This window comes from Bombus vosnesenskii, unplaced genomic scaffold (assembly GCF_011952255.1).
Source record: "Bombus vosnesenskii isolate JDL3184/JDL3185 unplaced genomic scaffold, Bvos_JDL3184-5_v1.1 scf7180000013295, whole genome shotgun sequence".
Taxonomy (NCBI): domain Eukaryota; kingdom Metazoa; phylum Arthropoda; class Insecta; order Hymenoptera; family Apidae; genus Bombus; species Bombus vosnesenskii.
Genome location: NW_022882946.1, coordinates 5,559,309 through 5,579,994, shown reverse-complemented (window position 1 = coordinate 5,579,994; position 20,686 = coordinate 5,559,309). Strand labels below are relative to the sequence as shown.

Here is a 20,686-nt window from a genome sequence, read left to right as displayed (position 1 = left end):
AGTCACTAGTAACTTTCGTGATACCAACATTATCCAGAGAACTTTTCGATTTAGTAAACAAATCTTATATGTTCGAAAATTGACTGCTATCGTTCAATAACATCATTCGACCTTTCGATGTCGAATTGGGATTATTGCGAATGACATTCCTACTCATGGCTTTTTGAATGTTATCAAATATAATTAGTTTGGTAACTATACGTAACTACGCATGATCATTCTGTTACCGTCTACATACGTTTAGTTGATGACACTTGAACTGCCTGTATCTTGTACTTCATATAATTTTGATTGGATGACTACACCTGTTCTAATGTACTTTTTGAATCAAACCTTGCCATATGGCGATAGCACACACTTAATGCGGAATTAATTTATATAAAAAACTAGTTTATAATTAGATTGCTGAAATGGCGCCGCAATTGCGAATTTTATCTAATGTCATAGAGGTAATTTCTAATATGTCTCTTAATATTTTCTATTTTTTGCTGTGTTGTGACATAAACTTATTTTATAAGTAATGTAATTTTTCAGCGTTTAAAAAATATAAAGGATGGTGTAACAGGTCATTTATATGGTGTTATGTATAATAACACATTGACAGTATTGACATTCAGTGTACATATAGCAGATAATGTTGAAACCAACATAAATCATACGATGTTACAATTACATATGTCAGCAGAAGTATACCTTTGTGGCATTTTACATGTGGGTCAATGTGAAGAAAAACTTTCTGATGCGTTTCAGGTAAAAATATGTTAAATGTAATTCTGCAGAAATAGAAGAAAATATATTTATTTTAATTTATTCTTTTAACGTTTACATGTTATAATTGTTTAGGACATTGATATCACAGATAATCCATTATTTTTGAAGTACACACATGACAATTTAAAGATACAGGCATATTTTTATATTCATTTAAAACTTGAACCTGTTACTGATATAAATGTCATTAATGAGAATGATATTTGTCGAGAATTTATTTATATTAGGTTAAGAGGAAGCCTGCCATTAATTGCACAAAATGATAATATAATGGAAGTGTTAGAAGAATCAAGAAAAAATGTAAGTTATTTGTGTTTTATAAAAAAAAAAACTGTTATTATCATATTATATATACTAATTACTTTGTACAGATTGTATCAGGAAAAGTAGGAATTCATTTTCCATCAAAGAATGCTTTCCTTTTTAACAATGAAAATATTGAAAAAGATATATCTTTAAGAGAAATTCTAGACATATCTGATTATGAAGGAAATAAAAATGTGAAAAAAGCTGTGAAAGCTATGGGAATGGAGGTATGTTTTTTAGTATCTTTTATAATATTGCCTATGGCTTTGATACTCTTCAAAAATATGTATTAATTTTATTAAATTACTAGGATGCTGTAAATGCTTATATACTTTTAAAAATATCTGGAGACAGACTTTCTGAAGAAAATGTTAAATATGCTCCAGTACTTCATTATATAAAACGTATTATATTTATATTTTTTAATATTAAATATTATATTCATATTTTTCAATATGCAATGAATGAATTCAAACAAATGTAATATTTATAATATAGGACCATTTAATAGCTTGGAATGTAATTTATTTATTGATACACTATCATTGGTCAACCTCAATGTAAGTTCAGCAGATCTGTATGGCATATTGGTAGAATCCATGTGTCGAAGTATTAAATTGATAGAAAAATGTTTTGAGAATCAACTGCAAAAATCAGAAACATCTATAAAACTTCCAGTACCCATACACTTCAAACCTCAAGGTTTTGGGCATCTGATCACAGTAGTTTATCCAAGTGGTTATAGTGATAAAGAAACAAGTAAGATTTTCCATTTTATGTAAAATATAAAATTTAATATATTTATATAATATAATATATATGTATATATATCTGATTAAATTTCAGTGGAATATCGTGAAAATTTACATAAAATTTTGGGATTAGATATGACTAGGCCGTATTTTCGTTATGCAAATGCTGTGAAATTTGATAATGATTCACAAACAGAGAGTATACTTAGAAATCCTCACGAAGCAATTTCGATAAATGATGGTACGTTTAATATAGTGATGATATCACATTATATTATATTACAGTATGTTGCACTACATTATATCATATTACTATTTCTATATCTTATCATGAATTTCTTAATTAGATACATTAAATGGCAATCGAAAAGTACAACTTGTACAAGGTTCATATATGTATCATCATTATATGCAAGATAATTTTGATGATAATGGTTGGGGATGTGCATACAGATCCTTACAAACCATTATTTCATGGTTCAGGTAACTTTAATTGTAGGAAATTATAAACTTTCTATCTAATTTTATTTAATTGTAGATTAATCATTACAGGTTACAAGGTTACACTGAAATACCAATACCTTCTCATCGTGTAATACAGAAATGTTTAGTTAACATAGGAGACAAACCTGCAAATTTTATTGATAGTAAACAATGGATTGGCTCTACGGAAGTAGGTTTTGTACTGGAAAGTCTTTTGGATATTAGCGTTAAAATACTCTGTGCATCTACAGGTGAAGAAGTATCATCATTAGCTCCAAATCTACTACATCACTTTCAGACACAGGGTACACCAGTAATGATTGGTAATTAACTCTTCCTCTCCGATGTAAAAATAATCGTTTACTTTTTAAAATTTTATATATAAATAAATTATAGGTGGAGGAGTGTTAGCACATACAATTTTAGGAGTCAGCTATGATCAAATTACTGGAGATGTTAAATTCTTAATTTTGGACCCTCATTATACAGGTCGTGATCATTTACCAAGTATAATAGGCAAAGGTTGGTGTGGATGGAAATCAAAAGATTTTTGGAAAAAAGATGCATTTTACAACATGTGTCTTCCACAGAGGCCAGTATGCATCTGATCATGTTAAATTAAAAATTCAATGCAAGTTATGCATAGTAACACTGGCAATGTTCAGAAGTATTTATTAATTAGAGAATTGAAAATAATGTAATACATATATGTTTGAATACACAGAAAATATATATTATATATAATACATACTAGATTATATATAATATATACATATATATCGCGTTAAAATGGACATACAACTTACACAAAATGTATATGCAAATTCTATTTTGTTATACAACTATTTCCATATAAAAGTTGGTGTGTCCACAATTGTTGAGCTGAAAAACATTGTTATTTATATTTATTTTTACTTTATAGTTGATATTAATTGCATATTGAGTGCATTTTTAATATAGTACTATAAACAAATCAGAAAACATAATGTTTAATCTTAAGATACAAATAACCATTCCAATTTCCTACACTAATATTCTAAAGTAAACTGTTCCTGTATAAATTGATACTTCTATTCTAAAATTTTATCCTTTCATGATTAACTTTTAGTTTTTGAGTAGTTCTTCTTTGTTGAAAACAAATAAAATATATTCTAATTTTTGCAAAAAATATTAAATACTACTGTAACAAACCTACATTTAGCTGAAATATGTAAAATATCTATTTTTAGTTCAAAAGATTCATGTACAAACTAATCTTTAACACTTTGTGAATTTGAATTAGTAAATTATCAGCATTCAAGAATGATACCTACAAATTAGTCCTATATATTTCAATTAAAATATATTTTCGAGAATATTAAAGAATTTAAATGGAGTTACATCTCTTGTACTATATTTTTCCTAAGACTTTTGAATATTTTCTGGTTATTTATTCCAAAAGCGAGTGCTCTTCTTTATGGGGTTATCATTACAATTCCTTAAACTCAGTAGAAAATTATTAAGTTTATCATAAATAAATTTACAAATTAAATGTTCAAGCATTTATCTAAATTGTTATTGCTCAAGCAAATGTATTTGATCATCTTCTGTAGCAAAAGAGAGATGCAACTTCCTTTAATAAATTAATTAAAATTAAAAATAATTGCATTGCTAAATTTATTTTTTGAATTCCCCATCAATGAGATTCAGCATTTCAAATATTTGAATATATAAACTGAAAGTTAAATATTTTAACTGCAAAAATACTTACAATGTTATTTCTACCAATTAGGAGATTCTGATTTTTTGTTGACATCTTTACAGAATCAGAAGAATTTTCTATAGATTTTTAATTTATATATATAAATGCAATTAATTGCACTACTTAAGTTCAACATAATTATTATATTCTTAAAAGTTATTCAATATGTATAATGTGATATTAAAATAGCATGTATCACTTGAAAAAAAACATGCTTGTTATAACATCATAGTTGTTATATACTATATTTCTATAGTCCTCAAACAAATTGAAAAATTTTGCAGCTATTTGTAAGTTAGGATGTACATTTTGTAACATATACATTGAATTTTTGTATAAATATATTTAAAAAAATGATTTTGTTAAAGAAAATACATAATTGCTTTTGTTATTTGATCAATATTAAGTAATGTTTTATTTTCAACACATACGTGTGTGCGCAAACACTTGTTTCAATATATAAATGAGATAAAAAGAGCTTTATTTCATATATTAGGCAATAACAATGCAACTATTATAAGCACAAATTGTTTAATATTACATGTTTCCTACAGATTTTTGTAAAATTTGTGCAAAACGATTTGTAATTAAAAGCGAAACATCTATAAATCTATCAACACAATTACTTAAGCATGTTTCTGTTCGACTGTCCAATTTGACTCCTGGCTTATCAACACACTTTTCCCAACAAATATCATTGAATTCGTGGATCTAAAATTACATTATTGCTATTAAAAAATTTTTTATTATAAAACAACAGTATCAGTAAAAAATCATGTTCAATATACACAATATACACAATGTTCAATAAATTAACCTCTCTAGTGCGTTACAATAAATTTCAAATTTCAAATAAAACAATTCATAAGTAACAAGAACAACATTTTTAGTTTCTGATTATGGCATAAGATCTACTTCACCTGAGCTTGAATTTGTGCCTTTTGCTTTTCAGCCATAAAAAATTCTTGCAATTCTGATTCTGCCAGTTTATTGCCTTCTATAGCATCATCGGCAGCCATTGTTTGAGTATATTGTATTTTTTATAATTTTACAAAATAATTTACTCAATATTTTATAAAATCAATATTTTAATCTTTCCCGCACACACGTGGTCTTAATAATTAGATAATCACCAAAATCATTGTTTACCAGTGAGTATCTAGTACCTTATATACTTCATACAAGGTAACTCTTTTTTACGAATTAAAAGATGTTACTACGTAACTACGTAATACTACGTAACTACTAGTAACTAGTAACATTTCCTGTTATGAAAAATACAATATTTAATTAAATTAGTCAATAATGTGAGATACTAAATACAAAAAAAAATACATTCAAACTATAACAATAAATATTTAATATTTTAAACTATGATAAAATAGGGCATATTATATTTAAAATATAAATATTTATAACATGATTATACAATAGAATTAATTTTAGATTATCTTTGTGATAGTAGTTGTAAAGATCTAAAAGACCTATTTAAATAATTCATGTAATTTTTTACTAAAATGTATAAAAAGTTAGTAAGCAAGTATAAGTATTTATTGCTCCATTCGTATATATACGTATATCCGTATGTAAGTACAATAATACTTCAACAATTCATAAAATATGCAAAAAGAACCATAGTATTATTCAAAGAGTTGAGTTCTTCCTTTTCCCTTTTCCGTGTTCGCCTCCTTACTTTCTTTTCTTGAAAATTTCCCTCTCGTATATCCTAGTGTACTTGTGCTATATTCCTATATTTCTATGTTCATGACTGTATGCTTTGGCATTAAGTTCTTCCTTCAGCATCTCTTCTATCTCCTTCTCTCGTTGCTTCCCCACTTCTAGACCGTTGGATCATACAGAAAGTTAATACACATGAAGTGTTCTTTAACGAAAAAGATAATATTTTTATTGTATTAATACATGTATATGTTTGTGGTTTTTCCATAAATTTGTTTTCACTAAAGCTAAGCCTTCGCATTTTCATAAAAAAAGGAATTAGTTCTCAATTTTGTTATTATATCGAAAAATTTTACAAAAAGTTTTTGATGAAGTCATTACGATATTATATTATGATTTATGATGCTACATATTTGACAATAACAATGCCATTTAATAATTATAAGAATGAACGCCAGATACAAATAGGTATTAAGACTTTAATGATCTTATGTTCTCCTTGGAATATTCGTTTCTTGCGATTATGTCTTGTTCGTTCGTTTATGTTTGACTTGCTTATTATTTTTCCGATTATCTGGTATACCTTTTTGAAATAAACCTACGTATGGCAAATACGTTTCATTTTATTTCCTATATAATATAAAATACGGTTAGCTATGAATATATTTACGATACAAATAATTTCAATATATGACATATGCACGCACACACACACATATATAATTATAAAACCTGATGAAGGAAAATAAATCTGAAAATTCATGCATTTTATTATAATTCAAAATTATAATAAAAAGTCATCTATAAATCAATACATTTATTTGAACTGTGAACAGTTATGTAAAAGGATATCGTAAATTTAGTAAGATTTGCAATTGAGCAATACATGCATACGTGTATTACTAAAAGAATTCTGTATGAAAAAGGAACATTATAGTTTAAAATTTGAATTCCGTCACAGTCGTTAATATTTGATTAATCATCGAGTCACGCCAGATGTACGAGCCAGATATCTACGGGCCCGTAGCCAAATACTATTTCACCATTCAACTATAAGCGAGGATCTACAGTCCAGTACATCACGTGCAATTGATTATACTACCCGTAGATACGGCCCTGAATACCGGCAAGGCTGCTAGCCGGCGCGGAACGTAGCGGCGCTGCATTTCAGGAACCGTCGTTGACGGCGTCATCGCATCTCTATCGTAGTTGAGTCGTTGCGTTCTAACGATCATATTCCCTCGAGAGAGAGCAACCGAACGGAGTAGGACCGTGTCCTCTAAAGGCACACGTTGGTACCGTCAACGTGACGGGTGCTGTGTGCGCGCGTATTTATTTGATTTGTATGACCATTGACAATGACCACGACCATGGAGGACTATTATGACGGTTCCCGGACATTTTCCTGGCTCGCTGATTTCATCGACGTGCCGATCGATCAGGTGAGAAATTCATCCGAAATTTATATCTCTTTCTGATTTTCTCACGGGCATCCACCTCTCTTATTTACCTTTCTACCGCTCAAAAGGAGGGCGCATCGATCGAACTTTAGATTATTATGGATATATGTCGTTTTTATTGAGTAAGTATCCTTCTTGCTATTGACCTTGTTTTATATTGTGTATATACTTGACGATGGATTTCATAATGTCAAGGTTAGGGTTCGTTACACTTGGAGCCAACGTTTTTGAGATAGCAACATTGCGAGCTATGTATATTCTCTGGTTATCTTCCGCATAATTTGGAATACGTTTGTTAGATAGTCGGAACAACTATATTGCGACCGCTGGTTTTGTGATTCGAAGGGTTAACTATTCGTTAATAAGTTCTCTATGCTGTATTTTATGTGGTATACGTACACGGAATTGATATAAATATCTTCAGTAAGAACTATTTATTGTCTCCGTACGTTACATATTTTAGTACGTTTCGTACTACGTTTACTGCATTTTTGTATTGTTTTATGTTCCTGTCCTATTACATCATAGGCACATTCTGATGCAATTTCTTTTTTCTACGCGGTTTAATTCTATCTAGGAGTGTATCTTATCGAACGCTAGTTGTGAAACGTGAGAAAAAGATCCATTTACTATGTTTTTAGCATACGTCCATCACATAATTTAGCATTGAAAAATATGCGAGATATATGAATATGGTGCGACAAGAATCTTAAAAATAGCCTCTCTCGGATATAGTGTGTTTTGTGTAAATGTTTCGACGTTTAATCTAACCACAATGCGAGCATGCAATTTCTATGTGCTTCGATCCCTCGATAAGATCAAGTTCGTACACGGTCTGAAGGTGTTACAGCGATGTGAATGTCGATAATGTTAAAGGTCTCGCAGAGCGATGAGGTTATCATTAAAAACTGCGGATGAAGTTACGCGTAGAAGTCACGAACTTCGAAGAAATTTCGTGAAAGTGCCAACGTACCACGAAATATGTCATTCTGTAAATAGAATGACCGGTGAGTGTATTCAGGGAGGGACAATCTGTACTATACGAGTTCTACATCAGATGCAACAGTTGGGAAAAATCGAGTGCAACGTGCACTAATTCCACATAAGCAGCGAACGTGCGAACGTTCACCGTGCACTGATTACTTAATAAGTAAACATTTGACTTTCGACGAAAGTAAAATTCGATAGCAGTAAAATTTGCGGAACGCGTGTAATCGTGTGTAACGTTCATGATATAAGGATTATTTATAGATACGAATATTCGTATATAATAAAGTAAATGAAACCAGTAGTGATTACTAAATTTATAAAGTTACGATGAGAGCACTTAATTTATAAAATTCAGGCAAACATGTAATTTATAATTATTTATCATTATTTGCTTATTATTTATAATTGCGTATTAAGTAATTATTATCGATTTCAATTATATTACTTTGCAAAAAATACTAAAGTAAATTATTATTACTAATACTCATTTAATATTTTGATAATCGTATTTATCCAACATATCAGTTATATCGTATCAGTCAGATTAAATAGTATTCATTCGTAAGTACTTCATGAAATTGACACGTGTAAATAAATCGAAAGACGTGTTAGTCAGGCTATCGTTTTTTGCTGGTTGAACGATAGTAATTGTATCCTGAAAATTGCCGTGCAGTAACAAGCAGCGGGTGCAATTTCACAGCTATTGAGTGGTTCGAAAGGAGCCGTTTTAAACGAAGCGTTTCTTGGCATTACTTTTAGCGGGCCACTTTTTTCCATTATTTTCATTCACAGTGTGTTAAAAGCACTTAATTTATAGCAAGCGAATTTCGAACAAATAGATATAATGTTCCCACTACGACAAGCGGAATAGTTGTTAATAAGTAGGATATAGGGATAGCCTTACCTAAATTTACGTTGTAAGGTTAATAATGTTATTACCATTTTTTTTTACAATTAGATCCTATCATTTAATATATCCTTTCAATTAATAGCGTCTTCATAATGATAATCATTTTTATTTCGATAATTTCTGCAAATTTGCAGTTATTACCAAGTATCTATTCAAGTTATCAATATTGCTTTGCGATGAAATATGTAAGTATTCAGAATTGATAGGAATATATGTAAATTTCTATTGTTTATATGTACATATATATATCTGCTTGCTCGTATTCTCCGTGAATTGACCTTATGCAAATCATTTTTACAGGGAAATAGTGCACCAAAATAATTCAAATTATGCAAATGTGAATATTTAGTCACGAAAGTGAAAAAGAAAGTTGAAGTACGCTATCGGGATTTGTATTCATATAAGCTGATGTCGTAACCTGTCGTCGATGCTTTTTAATTTTAGAGCTGCGTGAGATGCGTGAACGTCATCGATTGGAAGCAGTGCAATTCGATGCAAGGAACGTATAAGTAGAAGTGGGTTTATCGTGTGCTGAGCTCACAGCTTGATCGCTACATTTTTCCAATTGCACTTTTAATTAATTCGGTGAATTTCCATGAGTCGTCGATTCATTCATTTATGATATTGATCATTAATACTGAATGAATTTTAATACAATACAAGTAATAGAGCCGAAACCATTTTTCACAATTGAACTGATATTCTTAGTGAAATTGTACAAGTTAGAAATTATAAGCTTTTTAAGTTTAATTTTCCAGTATTAACTTTTAAAAGTTATTATCGGAAGAAATTTATGCCAGTACATATGCCACACCATTACATTTTTTTATTCTAGAAATTAATAAAGCTAAACAAATTCAATTAAATCTTTTTATTATTATTTAATAATAAGCGAACGATAGGAAAGTTATTATTGTTAATGATTACAAATGACATCGAAACAAAATCTGGATGGAAAGAAATTTTACGAGTTGTATAACAGTAAAATGAGTTTAATAATGAAGCAAATGAATATTTGCAAGTAAATCTTACAAATTACAAGTCATTTAATTATTATATTTAATCATCACAAAAATATAATCACAAAATAGAAATCTATCACTTGTAACTCTTTAATTTAACTTGACATAATTTGTAACTTGTTAATTTACTAATATTGTTATATAGTTGATGAATTATCGAGCGAAGGATGGTTCATTTTCATCCTTTCACGATTCGGTAAAAATTATTATTAGTAATTTCTATTACTTTCACCAACAAGAGTATAATCATATACAAACTTTTCCTTTTTAACGAAAGATAAATATCTTTGGATTTTTGTTTAACATAGTAACAGCATTATCCTTCAGTGATTTTTTTTTTAAATTATAACAAAAGTGTTCTTGAGAGGACTCTTAAGAAAGGAAATCTCTTGTTCTCAGTGTTAAATTATAAGGCCCATTTCATTTTGTCACCTGAAAATATATGTCTTTTTACTTATTAGTTATCGTACAACCAGTAGCTGAAAGTAGAGTACAAGAAGGCCCAGAACTATTTTCAATTATTATAAAAGAATTTCAAAGAACTATGTTTAAATACACCGAACATACTATTCGTGCAAGGCTAGTATAAAAAGAGGAGAAAGAAAGGAGCAAATAAGAAATATGCAATTGTTTTTCCACAACTATTTGGTAACTATGCAATAATAATTGTATATGATTCATTCGCTATCGGCTAACAATGAGCTCAACAAGGTGACCCTGTTTCGTAGTTGCTAATTCTACTGATTCGCTCTCAATGTAGCGAGGAACAGGATTTAACTTCAGTGTTTGTGTGGAGGTGTGATCGAGGAACTGTTATATAACACGCTCTACGATCGGTTCTTGCTAAAGAATACATAGCGAACTAATGTTGTAAATGTTACAACGCGTCTAGAAAAATGCAGAAGAGAACCCGACCGTTCTCTATTTTCGGAAGCAACGTGAGTTGGTTCCCGTTTCGTTTCCATAAACTTTTAGTCATCCACAAAAAGACCACGTTCTTTAGGTGTTCCGTTATTGTACATAAAATTAGGTATTAGCGATGCTCCGAAAAACATGTTCATCCGGTTTGGTTTATAGTCTCTTTCTTCATCCAAGACCGTATCACGAATATTACACGAGCATATATTTGTATCCAGAAACATTTTTTTTATCATTTCCCGATATCGTTTTCTCAGAAAATACGTTATATTGAAAAAAGATTTCTTCCTTTGATACCAGCGATATTTGGACAATTTTAGTCACAGTTGTTAAATATTGAATATCCTAAATTAAGATTCCTTTAGCTGATATCGATAATTTGTCTCGAATGATTAATAAATCGGTGATTCATTAATTCTCTAGCCTGATTTTAATTGCCTCTTTAGGATACGATCGTCTTAGAGATAACAATTATTTTTTTAATTAATAGCATTCTTATTAAAAATTGATCCTTCGATAATCACTTTGGTTAACATAATTAACCTTCTTAAAACTCTCGTATTTTTTGCATTTTGTTGAGAAAAATTCATCCTTATTAATTAGATATTAACGATAAAGATATATCCCTTGGATTAGTTCCGTAAACGAGGTACAATGCACAGAAACATGAAACCGATTTTACGAAAAGTAAATATATTTATCGTCTAGATAGTTTTATAACTTATTAAAGTATAATGTTGTATATACGTAATGATTGTAAATTCAACAATTTCAAGTGAGTTGATAAATAGTAAAGTAAGAATATATATACACGTAGATCCAAATCTCAGTATTGAATATTTAGATTGACTAATATTTTTTACTTTATTTACTCTATGACTTTATTTAATTGACGCAGTTCAAACGATTATATCGCGTTACATGAGGTATTTAACTGATAAATAACATCGTTCTATGAACTTATTTATTTTCGTATCAGTTCCATATAAACCGTTATCACATGCCAAAGTTAAAATAGCGAAATCACGATTGCGTATTTTTTCAACATCATGATTTGAATGATATTCATTGATGATGATTTATATTATTTGTATAATGAATGAAATAATTCCGTAATAGTAATAGTATCTGTATAATCTATTATGCACATAATCTGAATAACAAACACTCTGAGTGAGTAATTATCAAGCTGACGTCATCTTGATATTAATGGTTATTCTTTGATAAATAAACGGTTGTTGCATATGAAGTAGGAAAAGTGAGTTTGATTACTGAATGACAGAATAGTAGTTACAATATACCTTTTATATTACTTGTTAAAATGCATGTTTAGTGTTTTTCAGTTTCGTGTATTTTCCACATATACACACAGTTATATTGCATATAGTTTCAGTAGATAAATTTGTTAATTTTTTTAATTTAAAATTTGTAAACGTGTTATCGTGATATCGATTACAAATGTTTATTATATCATTTTCAACATCACGCCATGAACTTTAAATTGTACAGAATATAGATTATTCTAATCATTGCTCGTGTGAGATCTATCTGTAAGTATATCTTGGAATACAGCGTAACGTTCAGCGTACTGGAAATTTTGTATCTTGAACTTAAACGTAAAAAAGTACACTTGAAAAATATATTTGCAGAAAAATATTTGTAAATAGTTACGTTCTCTGTTATTCGATAAAAGATATACGAATGATCTATATATGTACCGTGGGTATAAATTTATGGTACAAGTAAAATCAGACAGACTGGATAGATAAATAAAACGAAAATCAAGAATAACAAAATTGCGTTGGAGGTATTTTTTTTAAGAAAGTCAAATTTAAAAGCTCGTCAAGTATACGTACACACGTGTATTTGAACAATTCTTAGATATACAGAAATAGGCAATTGACAATAAGTTATTTTATATACAAATGTAAGAAAAAAGTATAGAATAACAGTTTCTCATTGGAGCCTCGACGTGCTTTGGTTTGACGAAAATAGAGTTTCAACGTGTTTGGTCAAGAAATTTTCAATTTTCATTTTCTCGAATATGTGGCGTCAGATAAAAAAATGTTTTATTCTATATTTTCGACATGTCTTAGCATGCAAAGTGTAGAATAGCCTCCTGCCAATTGTCTTTTTTTATCCAGTTAGAAATTAGTCAAATACACGTCTACTTGCCAAGTTTTCAATATTCGATGTTCTTAAAAATAAAACTAACGCAATTTTGTTATTCCTGATTTTCATCTTGTTTTAAGTAATAAAATTTTCTTGATTTTACCTGCGTGCCACGAATTTATGCTCATGGTATACGCATTGACTATAAAAACAGTTAATGAAAGATAACTTAACATAAAACTGCATGCAGTTAATCGTATTACGATTTGAAATAAAAAGCTGAGCTTGCAAAAAAATACTTGTGAAGTATAGTTTGTGTCGTGTAACTACGAAGAAACGAGCAGAGATCATTGGCCTCCGACGAACCGAGTATCGCGTTCAGCATGATCTATTCATCTTGGACCCTCATGGCGAAATAAATCGTCATTGATACTAAGTAAATTAGTTCGAGAGCCGCGTGCAAAGTGCACGGAAATTATTAATCAACATAATGCTTGTTTTCCATATGAACGTATCTATGTAAATTAATGTATATTCATTTATACATAAGGCGTACAAGTGATTAGTTTTGGCAGTGGTAACTTTCTTTTTCATTATGGCTTATGCTATAGGGTTTATTTTCATTAAGCTTGTGTAGTTTATTATTGCGGAGTTCGTACTAACATCTATATTCGAATTAATCGACTAAATCTTTCGAATAACGATGTTTGGATAATTATAATAAAAGTTAATTTTGGGAAATAATTAGGAAGTAATTACACTTTAAAGTCAAGAGAAGTTTTGATCCTGTAATGTTGAAAACAGTTTAAGATAACATGTAACAGTTAGCGTTTTAATGGAATTGCTCTCTGGAAAGACAATCCATGTTACATCGCTCGAGAAAAAAAAGATTATTTATGCGAAGAACACTCATTTCTATGAATTTATTCAGCGTATAAATGAATTAACGCTTGTTTCAGATTTGTTTTTATGCCCATGATTTATATTGAATCGGAAACAATTCATTCACGTTTATTGCAATTCAAATATTCCAACATAGAACTACATTTTAACATTATTCGTTTCTAGTCGCACTATTTCAAAATACAATATTCCATTTGACAACACATGACAAAGAGAAATATAAGCGTCTTTAACCATGTTAGAAATGAAGCAGTGTCGATGTCCGTATCGTTGAAAACACATGACAAAGTCATTTTATAAGATTGATCGTCAACGCTTGAAGACCGACAAATTGCTTCCTGTTTATCATTTCTATGTGAGAAATCAAGATGATTTTCTCGTGTCTTCTTTTCAGAGTTGGAGTCGTCATACTAACTATAAGTAAGGATTTCCTAGTCGTACATTTCTTCTCCAACAAACCTCTAATTGCACGGTATTTGGAAATCCAAACCTACCTGATGCTCTATTTTGTTAGCTGAGACAAGAAAGAACTAACTGTTCGCGGTCTCCATTCATCTTCGCGCAAGAACATCAAGTACCGTTACGTCACACAAGTTACAGTTACGTGCAAGAATGTAGTTTAAACGTGTTTTATACCTACGTGTGTTCAAGTTTAAATACCGTTACTTTAATTGGTATCCCTTATCGCCATCCCCACCCATTTTGATTTCTGCGAAATAGCGGATAAAAAAGGCAGAAGAAAGAAGAAAGTGAGTTCGCGTATAAGAAAAAAAATCTGTGAGGACAGTAGTCTCATTGTATCGGTTGGTGTTTCATTGTTTTTTAAGAAGCGACGTGAACTGGATTCGTACAATCTCTTGATTATTTCTTAGATGTTGAATTTTGCCAGCTCTCTTGTTCTAGATTTCTTCAATTTAGTCATTTGTGAACAGGACACTCTAAACTCTAATTAGGGCTTGGAGGACCAATTCAGCCATTCAGGGAGTTGATGAACTGTTTCTCCATAAGTGTCGAAACAGCTACTACCTACGGTACAACTTGAAAGAAGAGTAATTTGCTATTGCGCAAATCGGAAATCTTATACTAATGAAATGGAAAATATAATTTCGAAGAGAGTGTAATTATTTTAACATGGCGGTATAAGAATAACACAGTGTTATAAGAATTATGCAAGTTCATAACGTTTGTTGTAAATGTGTGAGTTTGTGTATAATAAGCTTATTTTCCATATGCATTATATATTCTACCCATACGTTAACTTCTACGGGAGTCACTAGCATTAAACTATGGACAATATCCTGTGACTTTGGGGCCATGTCCGTATTTCGATTTTGCGAATAAGATGTAATAAAAATTTGTGTAATGTGCAATACATTTTTAAATGTATAATTTGGTCAGATAAAAATAAGACTCGAATGCGAATCGTCGGCAGTTCTAAGTTAAAAATGTCCCTCTTCCTCATCGGAGTTCTATTTTGAAACACAATTTTTTTTCGGCAGCTACGCGGAAACGAAAAGGTAATAGATCCAATTGACCGCAGATTTTCTATTCGGACATCGTCTTCCTCAAACAGATCGCACAAACAATTTTATTATTTTTAACAGAGTGTATAAGCGAATAAAAGGTCGCTGATGTATCAGAATGCCACGAATGAAAATGTTTCAATGATCGTATTAACATGTGGTATCACGACATTTGATAGTAGATATGCGTGCGCAGAATTCGCGCTCTATAATCGGTTAATCACGAAAGTTGATCTAACGAGCTTGAAGGAAAATCTGCACGTGATCTCAGAATCAGATACATAAGTCATCTCTCAGCTGGTCGCGTTATCGCATTTTATCGGCCACGGACATACGTTATTCGTCACTGGTGCCTTTCTTAGCGGACGAAATGGGGAAGTTTTTCTCAATCAAGGTTGAGAAATTGTCGAGAATCACGAATCCGACAAAAGAATAATTGTACGGAAGGTAGTTCAGTGTGATTTAAGATGGTAGCTCCAAAATTCATTCCGAACAATTAGGGCGCTTTAAGGCAGGTAGGCCTGATTTGTACAGCTTTATGCTTGCTATTCAAATATTTTGTTCTGTATCGAATTTTAATTACTGTGTAATGGTTAAATTAACGAATTTATATCTACTTTGTCATATTTTCTTTTTACTAACAGAATCTTTATTGTTATTTTTATGTAAATTATCATTATTTTTATTTTTATTAAAAATATATTAACATAATATTTTAACTTAATATTTTAACTTAATTCACGAAGTTTTTCCCTAAAAGTACTTGGCACAGGTTGTTTTAAAATCACATTGACCCAATAAACGTGCAAAATCATTTTTGCCACGTATAATCATTATTCTATGCTATACGTGTATTACTGTAACCTCATCACTGTCAAGCCCAGCTATTAAAAGCACCAGCTAAATTCTGAACGCTTATCGCTTGTACTCAATGCGCTAAAAGTTCACTCGCACTAGACAAGTTCGTTTACCTTTATCATTGGCGACAAATAACTATACACCATTTATGTCATTACATTACATTTATTATCATTTCTTTTCAAGTACAATCTCTTAATCGTCAATGTCTTATCAATTACATAAAGTATACGAAATGAAACAAAGTAAATGCATATCTGAAATAAATTATCATTAAGTATTAAATAAATGCAATTAATACAACACAATACTAATAGTAATTGATATTACGTAAAAGCTGATCTCTGTCCAAGTTTCTCTAATTGAGTCCAAAAGAATTATGAATTTGTAGAAAAATCCGTAGTCTAATCGTCAACTGTACGCATAGATGGATCTAATATCCTAGTTCCTCTGACATCATGTCATCGACGTTGCGTCTGAATCTGAATCCACCACCAATGCCGAAGCTGGGCGAGATTCTGCCGCCAGGACCGCGTTCAGCCTGGCTGTATCCCCTGATGAAGCCGTTCTTGTATTCACGCCCGATTTGGACACCCAAGTGTGGTTGAGCAGGCTGTCCGGGACGAACATTCAGTCCACCGTAAGCGTCCGCGTTCACTCCGTTTCTGTCGTAGACGCGTTGATGATAATCGACGTCCAAGGATGGGCGACGATCCGGTCCGCTCAATGGTTTCTGTCCATTGATAACGAGGGACCCTTGAGGGTCGGCGTGTCGTCGAAAACGAGGAGAGCCCTGAGAAAGAAAAAAAATGTGGATTCACAGTTAACGAAGAACGGGACTAGAGCCTTTTTTCATGGAACATATTCGGGCTCGATAGGAAAAGGAATTTGAAAGGGAGAGGTGGAACGGGAAAGTTCACGATATGATGGCTGTAAGGCAAGTTTCGAATATCGATACTTGATCGCAGTTGTGGAATAATATTCCATTAACTAGTAATTTCGGCAAATTGACAAGCTACAAATTTTTAGAATTTTCGTTTAAAGTTTATAATTTTACGATCTTATGTGAAATAGGATAATCGGTCGATTGCTAATTTACAAAAATTTCACGTGTAACTGTATTTGGTCTATTAGTAAGCTGTTGGCGTTATTATGCAGGAGAATTTGAGAAATGTCACTGCTAATATTAATCGAATTGTGCGATAGGGAAGCGATTTAAAAAAATGGATTTCTATTGGAATTATTTAAGTTTCCTGAACGATGTTACTCTGTTTTATTTCTTCCTTTGTTGTTAATGGTATTTAATAGATCGTGCCATGTGCACGTGTACCATGTATATGTTCATAGTACCTAAAGGCTTGAAGCGTTAACGTGACACAAGGATAGAAATGTTAAGTTTAAGATGTAGGGTTGGAAAATTTTTCAAAATTCTCAAATTCGTTCTATTTTAGATTCTCATAGACAACTCTCGCTTAATGACATTTTTAAGTTGCATATTTGTAACCAAACCATACGCAGTTTTCAAATTGTTGCAGAGTTACAAATTTAAAAATTGTCATTTATTAGATGAAAGTACTAATTATTCAACTACTATCCTATTGTAATATTGTTTCAATCACATTTAGTGCTAATTTTTAATTTTAAGTAGCAATTTTAAAATTAATTATATAGTAAAGTTCTTACGTAGTATTCTTCCACAGCTTCAGGTTCAATTTCTTGAGCAGCGGCGTATGCAGCCATGCAGAAGAGAGCCAGTACGATGAATTTCATTTTGGAAATTGTTTCTTTGATTCACTTGGAACTCTTTGATACAAGATCTCTGATGCTCTTGTTTTTAGAGCTGATCGATTTCTATACCACAATCGGCTGGAGCTTGCTCTTATATACCAATTTTGCGCTGAAGCTTTTTCCCTGTCTTCTTCGTGGCAATTCCAGCCGGGGGATCACCGTCGGTTCCTTATCCGCTTTTCTGTCTGTGTCTCTGCGATTGTCTCCGGGAATCCCACTCTTGGGTCATCGGAGGTCAATAATACGAGTGTACATTATGCGTATGTTCAGTTATTAATGGAGTTTGTTGCTTATGCGTTCGATTAGAATACAGATTAGATTATCATTCTGTATAACTTTCAATTACGTTCTTTATTTCATTTTTTTTTCTTTGGTATTGTTTGATCTCGATCGTTAGATAGATACCGATATCCGTATAATATAAGGAGAAAGAAGTCTTCGTAGAATATTTCAAATTTTGCAATGATGAAATTGATAAATTGGAAATTTTTTTTTTTTTTTTTAATATTTTAATAGCCCCACAATAATTCGTTGGAATCTCCAATAATTTCTTAACGATACAATTACCAATAACATATATTTTGCAATAAATAATTCGAATCTTTAAAATGTCCCGTTATAAATTCATAAAATTTCTACGAAAAAATTACAAGTTTTTAGTGTTAAATTCGTTGCGTTCTTCGTCACTTTCTACGCAACCGTGCTCTTATGGTGATATAATTTTGTAAGTGTGAGGGATATCTTTAAATATTATTAATGATACGTATATTGATACATTGAAGGTTTTCTCAGAACATTATTATCCTATTTGTCTCTTGAAACGAATCTGAGATTGGGAAGTAAAAACTCAAAGATTACTGCATAGTCAGAAACAACCAGATAATATTCAATGCCCTAATTTGCATAAAAAATAATTTATTTTTCGACGAACGATTTAATTTTGAGGAATATTAGCAAAAAAATTGTACGTACGTGCGAAAATCGAATGGCTTCAAGAACATTGAATCATGATTTATCTGGTTCGAAATCAAATTTGCGCAGGTGTACAAGATAGTGATATTATGTTATATATGATATTAGATAAGTATATTTTTTTTCTAATTGCAGCATCGCGTTATCATGTAATTGATACTTTTAGCTCTCCAAATCTAATATTCTTGAAACACTGAATTACCTGATATACCGTCTTATTCTCACAAAACGCTTTAAATGCGAGCAAAATTATGTGATTAAGAAGATTTTATAACGAATGAAAAAATGAAATTTCATAATGATCAATTCTAGCGTCGTATACGATGTATTGGAATGTGGCATGATTCCGACCTGTTTTATTTCTATTTGCACACGTGGGAAACGATACAAATGTATGCATGTTACGATATTTGCTTCACAGATGAACATTTAAGATAAATATAAAGTAAGTGATGCATCAGACGAGAAATTCTTATTAAAATTTTAGAATATATATGTATTTCCACGCAAAGAACATAGTTTGTAATTAAAATTATCTTCGTAATAATTTTCGCGTGCGAAGCAACATTTTTTTTTAACTTTCACCGTTATTTTTATATGCTGTATTACATTCTACCATTTCAAAATTGTAGATTGTAATATATCAAATCATATCATCATATATCAAATCAAATGTAGATTGTAATATATGGTTCTTCAAACATAACGCTCTACCTACGTAATTTACAGTGCTTTTTTTTCTTTTTTTCAAAATTGTGCTTTATCCTATGAATACTACGCATTATAAACACCGAAGAACAATAGGGACGATATAGGCTAGCGTGTTCTCTTTCATACGCGACCTTCGTAGTTCATACGAGTACAATGCACATTCTGTTGCTCTTTACGAGCTAGAGAAGCCCGTGGGGACCAAAGTGGTTACTCAGAATTTCCACGTTTTGCGATCACTATTTTTAGAATTCTAATCTACAAACGTGAAACATGGATGTTGTGACAAACCGTATATAGGATTGAGATAATGGGTAATCTCGGCCCAAGTATTTTGCAAGACGTATCTTTCATTACGCGACACGAGGTTATTCCAGTTCTTCCCCGTGAGGATTGACTCAGAGAATAACCAATTCCCGATAAGAAAAGAAAAATACATGCTTAGTCCGTTGATCTACATTTCTGTCATTCGTCAGTGTATCATCGAAGTCTTAATGTTAGAGGCAGTTTATATCTTTGTTTTGTAAGTGACGCAACTCAATTATATCTTTGCAAATATAAAGAATTATCTGCAAACGTGATTACACGTTGATTTGCTAATTAAATTTGCTTCACTGGGAAGTCGCATTGATCGATTTGAAAATCACAAAACAGAGAAAATTAATAATGTTAGAAACGCTGTTTTTGAAAATATACCTTGCAATTATGCAAACTACGAACTTATGGAGTAAGTCATTTATCTTTTAGAAGTTGGATATTAATCGTGTTTCTGACTAATGAACTTAAGAAAAC

At 30.9% G+C, this 20,686-nt stretch overlaps 4 protein-coding genes across 5 annotated transcripts in view; 2 read left to right on the top strand and 2 right to left on the bottom strand.

Annotated features, from left to right (window-relative positions):
• The first annotated feature begins 144 nt into the window (after positions 1-144).
• Positions 145-3,954, top strand: LOC117233477 (ufm1-specific protease 2). The gene is made up of 10 exons (XM_033493831.1): positions 145-449; positions 535-750; positions 844-1,071; positions 1,143-1,304; positions 1,388-1,481; positions 1,576-1,836; positions 1,924-2,070; positions 2,177-2,312; positions 2,382-2,635; positions 2,709-3,954. Exons 1-10 carry the CDS (start codon positions 411-413, stop codon positions 2,918-2,920), a joined length of 1,749 nt encoding a protein of 582 aa, XP_033349722.1. The 5' UTR covers positions 145-410; the 3' UTR covers positions 2,921-3,954.
• Positions 3,955-4,513: 559 nt separating this feature from the next.
• Positions 4,514-5,292, bottom strand: LOC117233479 (mitochondrial import inner membrane translocase subunit Tim8). The gene is made up of 2 exons (XM_033493835.1): positions 4,974-5,292; positions 4,514-4,764 (listed from the first exon to the last, which is right to left on the bottom strand). Exons 1-2 carry the CDS (start codon positions 5,070-5,072, stop codon positions 4,591-4,593), a joined length of 273 nt encoding a protein of 90 aa, XP_033349726.1. The 5' UTR covers positions 5,073-5,292; the 3' UTR covers positions 4,514-4,590.
• A 1,595-nt stretch (positions 5,293-6,887) lies between these two features.
• The window catches only part of LOC117233408 (lysophospholipid acyltransferase 1), a 32,337-nt gene continuing 18,538 nt past the window's right edge, over positions 6,888-20,686 (top strand). For both annotated transcript variants that reach the window (XM_033493700.1, XM_033493699.1), the window contains exon 1: positions 6,888-7,172. In XM_033493700.1, coding sequence (XP_033349591.1) covers positions 7,114-7,172 — 59 coding nt within the window. In that variant the 5' untranslated portion in view covers positions 6,888-7,113. The remainder of the gene's footprint in view (positions 7,173-20,686) is intronic.
• LOC117233409 (hymenoptaecin-like) lies at positions 16,572-18,339 on the bottom strand. Its single transcript, XM_033493701.1, has 2 exons — positions 18,110-18,339; positions 16,572-17,219 (listed from the first exon to the last, which is right to left on the bottom strand). The coding sequence occupies exons 1-2, from the start codon at positions 18,194-18,196 to the stop codon at positions 16,860-16,862; spliced, it is 447 nt and encodes a 148-aa protein (XP_033349592.1). The 5' UTR covers positions 18,197-18,339; the 3' UTR covers positions 16,572-16,859.